This window comes from Phalaenopsis equestris, unplaced genomic scaffold (assembly GCF_001263595.1).
Source record: "Phalaenopsis equestris unplaced genomic scaffold, ASM126359v1 Scaffold000511, whole genome shotgun sequence".
Taxonomy (NCBI): domain Eukaryota; kingdom Viridiplantae; phylum Streptophyta; class Magnoliopsida; order Asparagales; family Orchidaceae; genus Phalaenopsis; species Phalaenopsis equestris.
In genome coordinates this window covers 210,595-222,918 of record NW_018164951.1, presented here as the reverse complement: position 1 = coordinate 222,918, position 12,324 = coordinate 210,595, and the positions used below count along the sequence as shown (strand labels likewise).

The 12,324-nt window shown below is 33.9% G+C and overlaps 1 protein-coding gene across 5 annotated transcripts in view; it reads left to right on the top strand.

Moving 5' to 3' along the window:
• The window catches only part of LOC110028320 (folylpolyglutamate synthase-like), a 63,107-nt gene that overhangs the window by 6,448 nt on the left and 44,335 nt on the right, over positions 1–12,324 (top strand). For all 5 annotated transcript variants that reach the window (XM_020730125.1, XM_020730123.1, XM_020730122.1 and 2 more), the window contains 2 exons: positions 306–371; positions 6,447–6,556. In XM_020730125.1, the coding sequence (XP_020585784.1) occupies positions 306–371; positions 6,447–6,556 (176 nt within the window). The remainder of the gene's footprint in view (positions 1–305; positions 372–6,446; positions 6,557–12,324) is intronic.

Genomic DNA, 12,324 nt, shown 5'->3' with positions numbered 1-12,324 from the left:
TGAGCGAATGTGAGTTTTTCTTAGGGTGGGGGTGGACTTTGACTTATATTAATAATGGTGCTTATTGAAAATCATACAAATGATTTTTAACCCTTATTGTTGTTTTTTCCACATTTAATTAATAATATTGTTTGGCTTTTTATATTAATCTTTTTCTCTGCATTTTTGTAGTATTCATGTGCAAGTAAATTGCTTTGTTTTTATAGGCTTTTGGTTTGTATCGACGTATTGCTGGTCTTAAGATTACTCTGTTTGCATTTTATAGTATTATTGTACAAGTGAAGTAATTTGATTTGTTTTTCCAGGCTTTAGGTTTGGACCAACATATAGCTAGTCTTAAGATTATCCATATTGCTGGAACAAAGGGGAAGGTAAGTATTTATCAGTGTAAATACTGAGAACATTTTAGTTTTTTTTTTTAAATAATGCAATTTTTTGTGCATGCATTTTGATTGGTACCAATAATTAAACTTAAATTTTTGATTTGATCTGATGTAAGATAATTTCTTGGCTTCTTTATGATGTTGTCTTTTGAGGTGTTTGTGTTATATTTTTTTATCAAGGAAGTTGATTTATTATGACTAGTAGCCCTTGTTAATTTGGTTTTCCTGTTAGGCATTGCACTCTCTTATTATGAATGCGAGATCCTTCAATGTATAACGACACATAAATCTATTTCTCTCAATTTAGTTTGAAAGCTAGAAAATTCTTATTGCCTTCCCAATTGATGCTTTATCACTTTTTTGTATTGGCCCTCTGCTTTTGCCGTGTTCCTATGATTCTTGTTGCTCATGAAACTCACCCTCATGCCTAAGCCCCCTGTTTTCATGCTTGAACTAATGCTCTGCGCACTCGTTGCATGGGCCCTCGCTCTCGCATCCTACATGCCCATGCTTAATGCCAGTGCAGTTTGCTCACGCTTAGTGTGTCTATATTGCTTATGCCAATTATTCACACCACTATACCTATGCATGCCCACTTTGCTTGCTCCCCATCCTTTGTTTTGGTCTTGCTTTTTTTTTCATTTACATGCTCTCTTTTACCAACCTCTGCACACAACCAATGGTTGAAACTTTTCTTTGATTTAAAGTCAATGATATGAAATCTTCTTTCTACTTCAGCTTTATCTTATACAAGAACATTGGTTTCTCTATATAATTTAACGGTGCCAGTTATCTCTAGTGGTTGAATTTTATTTCTGGCTTTATTGACAAATTCTCCACCTTGATGCATCTCCTTTTATTCCCATTAATATACTGTCAAGGTTTCCAAATGATAGTAAATTGATCATGGCATTCTCACTTGGATGGTTAAGTCTTGAACGTTTCATAGTCTTTATAGTACTTTTTTTTCTGTCCGCAAAGGCAAAGGTTTGACAATAATATGAGGATATTTTGGTCTACTAAATTTTTTCTTTGGCCTTTATTCTTCTTTTAAACATGTGCAATCTCAAATGATGGTAGGTTCCATAATTCCAATCTTCAAACCACCTTTAGTTGTGTTTTTTGGATCACTAAGCTATTATCTCCTTCACTAATTTTTTATCATACTACTCTCTTTATAGTTCCCATAAACAACCTAGTAGACTCAATTGATTGATCATCTGTTTTGTAATGAGTTAGTTGTCCTCTAGTTGCTATAATGAGAGGTAAATGACCATGCACTAATCATTTTATTTAGTTTTGGGTTGTCCTTGTCATTTTTCCCCTATTTTACTTTATTTCGTTGTATCTTTGTCCTCAATATTGTATTGCAAAGAAATACCAAATGAACTTGCAACTTCTTCAATGGAAACATGCTATGGATGCCAAATTCATTATTCAGAAAGGTAAATGATCATGTACTAATCATTTTATTTAGTTCTGCATGACCCTTGATATTTTTTCCATTATTTTGTTATATCTTTGTCCGCAATTTCAATTGCAAAGACATACCAAGTGGCCTTGCAACATTTTCTAAGGAAACATGCTATGGATACTGAAATGACTACTTCAAATCAACACAGTAGGGTGTTTGTTTCTCTTCCGTCTGTCATTAAACTAGTTCCTTGCCAATGGGCCCCAACCATAAAATTTTAATTTGATGAATCTATTGATAGGTACAAAGCATGCTTGGTTGTAAAAGATTTTACTCACATCTTTGTGTGATTATTTTGATTTTTTTCTCACCCATTGTTGGAATTAATTATGTCCCAATTCTATTATGTGCTGTCTTAAATAATGGATGATCATTCTTATAAATGCATTTAGTAATGCCTTTCTTTATGATGACCTTATGAAAGTTGTTTACGTGAAATGACCTCCGTGATATGTTTCTAGAGTGGAGACCAAATTCCTTAAGCTTTACAAGGTCTTTTGTAGTTAGGGGTGTAGGGGGGAGCCAATGCTCAACTCGTGTTCGGCTCGTTTATACTTCGAGCTCAACAAGTGTGTTCATGTTCGGTTCGTTTGCTTAAAGAGCCGAACACGAGCCGTTCACAAACAATGAGTCGTTTTGACAATCCTAATCACGTAGTTATAAGATGTTAAAGATTGGGGCAACATTTAAAACATCATTTGAATCTAAGTTAATAGTTTTTATTCTATTTTCTTCATTAATACTTTTAATTGATTATAAATCTGTGTAGCCTTGTAGTCAATTAATTTTTTTAAAAATACTACTCATCAAAGATATATATATATATAATTGATTAATAGTATTTCGAGTCAAAACGAGTCAAACACGAATGAACAAATATTTGTTCGTGTTGTTCGTGTTCGGCTCGCTAACTTAGCGAATGAGCCGAAAATGAGCTTCTTAACGAGCCAAACACGAGCTGTTCACAAACAACGAGCCGTTTTGACAGCCCTATTTGTAGTGTTATGCAAAATTCTTGCATATGAATTGAAATGCTTTATAAAATCCTAGTTGCTAGCTTTCGTATTAGCACTGCTGATCTTTATTTTTGTGAGATACAAACCTTCAGGCTCTGCTATTTTGTTTGTCTATGTTGACAACATTATCTTACAGAAAGTGATTCAGGGTTATTAAGGTTAAGCATTATCTTCACAAAGGGTTTGTGTCGCACCAATGATTTTTTTTGGTAACAAGTTAGACTAAAGGAAAACTTTTTCTTCACTATCCCGATGGAAATGTACTATTGTTCTCTATTAGAACAGGTCTTTTATGGTACAAACTTACCATCATTCTTATGGACACTCAGACTACTGCTAATGTAGAAAAATTGTTTAAGGGCACTTTCTGTTATCAAAGGTTAGTCTGTAAATTGATCTGCCTTATTATCACTCCAACAACTATTTCTTGTTGTGGAAATTGGACATATGCACATGCAAGCTACCAAATAAAAATATTTTAGAAGACATTTTTCGTATCCTCTCATGCATCAAGAGATCTCTAGAGAATTGATTTCCTTACTCTTGTAGTGGTCATGCCAATATGGAAGCATTCTCTTAATCTATTTGTGCTATGCCTATTGATGATAGAAAATTTAGATTTGAGTATTGCATAACTGTTGAACCTGACTTACAGGCAGATGAATGATAAGCGCTATGGTGTTTAGGTCTAGCGTGAATACAGAATATAGTGCCATGATGAACTCCACTGTTGGGAGTATGTGGGTCAAAACTTGTCTAATGGAATTTTGTTTTTGATGGAATAACCATATAGTTCTATAGCTATCTAAATTGTTATTGATGCAACATTTCATTCAAGAATTAAATACAGTGAAGTCGATTGTCATTTTATTTTAGATGTTGAACAATCAAAGAAGATCTCTAGCTTAAAATAATTTGTAGATATATTTCTAAATTTCATAATTCTTTTCAATTTTCAAAGATATGCAAAATGCAGAAGTTAACTGATATACTTTTATTAACTTGATTATGAAGGCCAACATGTATTTTGTATTAAAAAATTTGTTTTATTATGGCTAGTAATTATTTGTTAATATCGTGGACCTTTTGGGCATCAAATTATTTTTTCTATTGTAAATAGGAGATCCTCTTATGAATAAAGATACACAGTGTTACATCCTCTCAACTAGGGTTATAAATGAACCAATACACTTGACGAACAACAAGAACTCCGCTTGATTAAAACTCGGTCATGTTCTTTTAAATTAGTAAATAAACAAGCTTGAATAATTTTTGAAAGCTCGAAGCTTCAATGAACTAAACATGAACATAATTGAACTTATTCATTTATGTTCACGAACAAACTCATTCTTTATTTAACAAGTAACTCGTTAAATGCTCGATATTAAGTTTGATGATAACTCGTATTATATACAATATATTATTTGAATAAAATTTAATTAACTAGAATTTTATTAATTATTGATTTAATGGTAATGTATTATTATATTAATAATATTTTTTTATTAATTATTAATTATATATTTATTTTATTAATATATAATTATTAATGATTTTTTTTATTTTATTAAAATTTAGCTGTTAGATGTGAAAATAGATAACACTTATCTGTTATGTATGAACTGCCCCTTAAAATTATCTTTAAACCTACACAAACCTCACTTTCCCTCTGGCCTCTCACAGTTTTGAGTCTCCCGGTTTCACTCAAAACATGTGAAACCTTGAGTTGTTAGGGCATGCAAGCATGGAAGGCAGGGATGAGGTAGCAGTGTGCAAGGATCTCTCAAACTCTAGTCTCTTGTATATCTCTTTTCCACTGCGCTCATAAATCCTACCCGATTAAAAAGTGATGTTGAGAAAGTGCAGTGCAATTATTATAAGTTATATATGATTAAAAATATGGAAGATGCAACAACTTAATATAAAAAACATCTACAAAATTATCCAAAAGAGTTAGGAAAATGACAAGGGCGTATCATTATAGGAAAACCAACACCTACATCTAAATGTTAGAGTTGAGTGCAAACTTAGAAGTATGATCATGCTATTATGTGAGAGATTACATCTTATGTGATCTTGATTCATGAGTTTCCTTTTATTTTTAAAGAGTTTATAATCGATTAATTAGTAGGTGTGATCAGATTTGTAAAATTATTTATTGATTTTCTTATATGAAAATCTAGATACTCATTTGAATTTTTAGCTTGTTTATTAACTAGTTTAAATGCTCGTTCACTTTTTATAAAAAAAATCAAGTACAAATCAAGTTCAAACATTGGAAAATGTAATCAAGTCAAGCTTAACCAATATATAAAAGCTCGACACAAGCTCAAACCGAATATGAACAAATTATAATTACACCCAACCAAGTTTGTACTATGATATACTCAGCTCGACTTGGCTCAATTATAGCCCTACTCTCAACATGAGGATATGTTGATAATGTGACTAATTATGTTAATTTTAACTAAAAATTTATGTGTGTCCTCTGCAAGAAATGAACATTTGATAACGGTGGTGAAGCAATGTGAACTTCTAATTCAAACTGCTAGTGTTGGAAGACCAATATGACAGAGCACTTATTTTATCTCTTTTGGGTTTGGATATGTAGCTCTTTGTATTGCTATCATCCTTTATGAATGAGTCAAAATGTTGAGCTATATTCTTTTTGTAGTGCTAATATTAGTGGAGCACCGGTAGATTGACATACATTAACCCAAGGGCTCAAGTTAGATATGGGGTGGTATTTTTTACTTCTAGTCTTATTCCCGCTTTCAAGTGCATTCATCAAACACTCAATTAATCTCGTGGAACCTTCATGGCAGTCATATATTTTTAAAATTTGCTGGACCATTCTATGGGACCTAAAAATCATATGAACCACTTGATCTTAGCCAAAATCATTAGATATGATATCACTTGTTTTGAGGGTGGAACACTAGAGGCTTAAGTTGAACACGGCACACTAGGAAGTGGATCAGATCAGCTCAAAATCTTGAGCCAACAAATAAGGTCTCTATTGCTATATTTGTAACTAAGATCATATTCTACTTTTAATCTTGGATTATTTTTCATTTTCACTCCTATGTGAGTTCTGGTAGTGTAAAGTTCTATATTTTGAAATCAATACACCAAGTTGATAAATTTTTTGAACATTAGGAGCGCTACACTCTTTTTACACCAAAATCTTTTCAAGCGAGAGCCAAGTAAATATGCATATATATCCTTTTCTCGTTGATTAGGTAAACTTGGTTTTTCCCACTTCAAGCATGATAAATGAAATGTATGTGTTTGATACCATTTCTTCTGTGCCAAATAACCGAGTAAAGTTATTTTTTCTTTTTGTTTCTTCTGTGTTATACTCATAGTTCAATCTTGAAACATTGATTTTTCCGTTTTCATTTTTAATGGACTATTCCTGAGAAATTTCTTTTACATTCATAAAAATATTGAATATTCTCTTGGGGTGTGCTTATCCTGTTACTCTGTTGAGCAATCTTTATTACATAACAATAGAAGTTATGATTTTGACCATTGTTAGTTATAGTTGTTCTTACATAAATAATATTTCAGGGTTCAACGTGCACATTTTCTGAAGCTATTTTGAGGGAATGTGGCCTACAAACTGGTCTTTTCACATCTCCGCATCTGATGGATGTAAGGGAAAGATACCGAATTAATGGGTTTGTACTCAAAATTTGTAAATCTATCATTGCTATATCTTTATCCATGTCGTGTTTACTGGTTCTCTGATCTCTTAGGGCTTGTTTGGAATCGATTTTATTTATGTTTTTGTTATTTTTGTTTTGCTTTTAAAAACATGTTTGATTAGTTTGTTTTTTACATATTTTTGAGAACACTCAAAAAAACTTATATGTTTTTCAGTGTTTTTAAAGCAATCATCTTTTAATGAAATAACCAAACATGTTTTGATTCAAATCAAAGCATAAACAAAAAAAATAAAAATAAAATTTTGAAATAAAAATAAAAGTGATCCCAAATAGGCCATTAGTCTCTGACGGCTCCATTTTAATTTTACCACCATTTGTTTAGTATTTGCTGAATACTTTCTTTAGAAAATATGCGATAGAACTTGCTTATTATAGACAATTCTCTTTTTTTCCCCCTTCTAGCACTTATTTTATGTGTTGAGTTTCTCGTTTTTTCATCTCTTAGTTGATATTTATAAAAGAGTTGTCATTTTTTTTTTGCTTTAATCATGTCTAGGGAAACAAACTACTTTAGAGAAGGTTTAAAGTATTTTACTTAATGTATTATTATTCTCACATTTCTAAAGTCCTAATAATATTATTATAAACAGTGTTAATGACTACCAATCTCCATGTTTATAGATCAATAATACGCTATAAAAATACTTTTTGTCTAGGGCTGATCTCTTACCTCCGAGGGAAGCAACACCTAAAATGTGGTAAAAAAATCTAAAAAGTAGTTAACAAACATGTTAAAAGAAATCCTCTTGGGGTCTTTAAGAAATAACATGTTTATGGAATCAAATGTTAGAATCAGTCGACTCTTTTTTTGTTTGAAGTATAAAATATGAGAAAAGTGTCAAAACAATCTCTTGATTCTTTGTTGGAGGCCATTTTATTCCCAAAGTCTATACAAGCGTCAATTTAGTCGCTAGACTCTTTTAATATGGGCTAAAATATTTTCCACGAAGGGCTATTTCAACCTCAATTTGAAGAACTAATTCGACACTTTTATAGACTATAAGACTAAAATAACCCCATTAACTATTTTGACACTTTACTCTATAAAATATTATGCATTTGACTATTTGAGCTTGAGAAGATTGTTATGGGTACATATTTTAACTGGACAATTGTGATTTTATACTACCCATATTTACCTATTATTATATCTAGACAGTGCTTGTATATTCTTTTCGTTATGTAACATAATGTTTTAGTTCTGCATGCCTCTTTTCTGTTTCATATGTTAATTGCATTACTATTGCACATATGGCTCAAAGGTTCTTGCTTTCTCTATTTTTTAAAACTAGCATGCAATATTAATTTATGCAACAGAATAACTGTTAATTCTTGAAGTAAAAATTCACCAGTACTGCCACCCCTTTAACTTTTGCCAATTAACATATTGCTTTTCTCCGTCTCTTCCCAAATTGCATTACTGATTTTTTATCCTGGTTCAAAAGTTGTGATTTCTTACCTTTGGTAATGTTAAATTTTTATTTTTTTAGGTGTCTTACTTTTGCTATAACTGTAGTTACCTGGAAATTGTCATCTTTGTTTTTACTGCTTTTAAGATTTTGACCTAGGTTGAGACTATTGTACGGCCTGATTTGTTTGACTTGATTATACTCGAGCAATATCTGACATTATATTTTAACGAAGTTTAACCTTTTGTTGATTGTATTATTCTCGGGTTTATTATAGGTGACCCACTTAAGGCTCTAAATTCCGAACCAGTTTTATTAGATTTAAATTGTTTCGGAGTGATTTTAGAAGATAGGTTTGATATTAGGTTATACATTAACCGGAGGTTTTGAACTATTGGGAGGACTTTATCATATCCTTCAAGGGTTCTTAAAGATGGAAGCTACTATGTTTAATTGTCCATCTGTTGTGAAGGAGTGCATTTGATTAAGGATAGTTTATAGGCTCTATGATGTTTTGATTTTAATAGCAGTAGTTTGAAAATGTATATCGTTGTTGGCTCATAGTGGATGATGGGAGAATGATGGCACCCTATTAAGATCTCATGAATTCATCATTCAGATTGCCATGCACCTTGGTCTCTTTATTCAACTAAGGAAGTGAAACCAGCTTGATTGAAGTATCACTGCCAACAAATATGAGTTATATTGTCCAAGAATGCGTCATAAACTTACGTGAAAGCTTGCTGAATGGGCCACTTCTAGGTTTCATACCTTACAGCTATGCTTTAAGGCTTACAAATCATAAAATTAACCGATAGATTATAGAATTGACTATTGGCGAACATTTGTGCTTAGGTCATGTTATGTTGTGTCACATCATTATTGGCATAAAATTTTAGTGTGGTCATATAGATACACTTGATAAAAATTTTTCTTTTGTGAGCTTTAATTTAACTCATTCATACATGGAAGGGCGGATGATGGATAAATTTTTGTTTTGATTGTGGAAACATTGGATGATGGATAGGCATTACTTCTGATACTTGTTACACTTGAGAAGATTTGGAGTTGGCATAATGATTGGGAGCCTATCTCAAGATGTATTTTGGTTTGCTACTAAGGAAACTATCAGTAGCATTGAAAGTTTAGTAATCGTCATCTCACTTGACTCTATACTACCGAACTGACGGTTCTTTGAATTTTATAACTCATGAGCCTTAGAATTAATCTTGAACAGCCTTTCAAGCTTTTTAAATGGATAAGTCTCAAGAGTTTTGCAATTTAAGCTTTTAAGACCAATATAAATATTGACGTTTTTAGTTTTGTTCTTCTACTAACCTTGCCTATCACTGAGAACTAGGAGTCTTCAACTTTTTATTTTATTTTTATTGGGGCTTCAATGATTTTTGTAACCCCACTAATTATGATATGCAATAGTTGCACCGATTATAGGGGTTAGACACTTGTCTGGCCTGTTGATGTCAGATTAGCGATCAGATATGGTCGATCCAGAGAATATATTGTTAAGGAATAGCTTAACTAGCCTTGATTTGATCCTAAGGTCTTGGTTTATTTTCCCCGTTTGGCAAGATGGTTTGGCTTGGTCAGACGAAGCTGCATGCAAATCAAAGAAAAAATTGGCAATTGAGCTTGAAAATGGGGGCATGGACCCCATGATACAATGCCGACTATTTGTTATTCATATTATGTCATATTTAAGTTAAAATTTTATTATTCTTGTGGTCATTTACATATACATATATTGTTTTTAATGTGTTATATGTTGTTGACCTCATTTTTGTGAGGTCTTAGTCTCCTACTCCCAGAACCCATAATCTAGCCTTAGGAGTTCCTGGTTGACCATCCTAGCGGACTAGTAATGGAGCCCACCTCCCATAGAACTTCAAACCGCTTCTTTACTCATTTTTGTGAAAACTTGCACGAATGGTCCCAAGCACTCAACTTCTAGTTGCAAGGGCTAAGGACCAACATGCAGAGGGTCTGAAAATGAGTTCCAATAGGATCAAACGACCTTAGGTTAACCCTCGGTGACTCAGCAACGCACTCGTTGCATCACACACAATTTTGGCTTAAATTGACTCGCCCGCCTAAGCTAGAAAAGACACCCATATTGTTAGGGTTACGCGCACGCACAATTTGCACGGAAATCGATGCATTTTTTTTCTCCTTTAGCGGGATGCGGGCCCGGACTCAACCTAGGTTTGACTCGGGTTCGATTCAGGCTGAGCACGGGCTAGGCACCAGCTCACCTGAATTTGAAATTCAAATTTCAAAATTCAAATGAATTATTTAATTTTTGTCTTAATCAAAATTAATGCAGGTGTTAAGACATTCCATTTAATCCTCCCCTCCATTTGGAAAACCATTTATTTTCTGCCCCTGTATTTGGAAACGGTATTATTTGCCCGCCCAACCGGTTCCAAAATAACGGCTCCCGCTCCGATTCTAAAAGGGAGGAGCGTCTTGCTCTACTCCTCTGGGATTCGACTGAATTCGCTGCTCCCGAGCTTTTCTTCCCGATTCTCTCCCGCTCCTCCCTGCGTCGAAGACCTCTGCTCGCTCGCTCGCCTCCTCCCCAAGCCTAAGTCGCTCGGTCTCTTCTCTCCCGTCTCCCGCCACTGCTCGCTCGATCCCGCACTGTAGGAATTAAGTCATGTGCATGCAAAATCCCTTTAATTGTGTTTCACTAAAATTGGGTTTTGGTATGCAAACACGTGTAGCAATTAACATACATACTTTGGGAACCTTTATGATTCTCCTTGAAAGTTTTAATTGCTGCAATTTTAGAGGCTTCACATGCCGTGTTGGGTGCGGATTTTTAGTAATTTTCTTTAAGGTTTGGGGGGCTGTCCTCGATCGATACTTTCACTATTTTGGGAACCACTTTAGATGCCGATTGGAACTGATTTTGTGCACTGTTTTGGAGTTATTATAGGTGCTGATTTTGGGCGTCTTGTGAGCTTGTTTTTGGGAGCCGTTTGAGATACAAGGCTGCTGTCCATTGCTATTTAAGAGTTGTTAGGAGTGTTTAGAGATACTATAGGAATGCTGTTGAGAGCTGGGAGAAGGGTATAGTGCTGTTGGAAACTTAGAAAAGCTAAAAGCTTTGGGAAAAAGCTTTGGGAGTGCTGTTTGGGCTTTCAAATTGTCGTTTGGGAGCCGTTTGCGATACAAGGCTGTTGTCCATTGATATTTAAGAGCTGTTAGGAGTGTTTGAAGGTCGTAGGAGTGCTGATTGGAAGCTTAGGATGATTGTTTGGTTGCTGTGGTTATCGCTTAAACCCATGAAGTTGATGTTTGAATTCATATAGAAGTTGTTTGAGTATTGTAGTCGCTGTTCGGGGTCATATAAGTGCTGTAGTTAACTTACAATTGCTGGAATTAATAATTTGGAGTGCCATAGGTACTGAAGGAGTGCTGCAAGGTGCTGAATTTGATAGTTTCTGTGTCATAGGTGCTGTAGGAATGCTGTGAGGTGTTGAAGTTAATAATTTGGAATGTCATAGGTGTTATAGGAGTACTGCGAGGCGCTGAATTTGTTAGTTTCTGTGTCATAAGTGCTGATTGGAAACTTAAATGGCTGTTTGGGTGATGTTCATTTTTATAGATGGCTGTTTGGGGAAGCTGTTAGCCGTTATAAATGTTGTCGGAGCTTAGAAACTGTTATAGATCGTTGTTTGGGTGTTGTAGTCGTCGTTTGGGGCTATGTAAATGTTGTTCGGTGATAATAAAATTGTTGCAAGCGCCGTGAGAGCTTTTGGGGTGTTGTGAGAATTATTTGGTATTATTTGGAACGTGGTTGTGTTGTTGGATGCATCGCGTGGGCCAATTTTGACATAATTTTAACACCGCTTGGGCACCATTTTGGCACTGTTTTGGAACTGATTTTTAGAGTTTTGCCTACAGATTTGGAGTTGAGTTTGATAACTCTATTTATTGTTTTGGGGCCGGATTTGGAGAATCTTATTTACTGTTTTAAGTTTCATTTGCTTATTACTTCAACGCTTTTAGGTCGATCCACTTATTGTTTTCCCCTTTACTTTACTGGTTTTAGAAGTGGGTCTACTTTATCTTTATTTTGTTTTACTTATTTTCAAATGGTTAAGTCATAAAAATGGGGATTGATGATTTAATTGATTGGAAAATATAGAAAACCTTAAATCACTTTAAACACAAATTAAAACATAGGCTTCTAGACTTTTAGGAACACACCTTAAGTGAAAGCCCATTCACCTAATCCTAAATGTAGGTTTCCTATAACTTTAGGTGCACACCTTAGGTGAGAGCCCA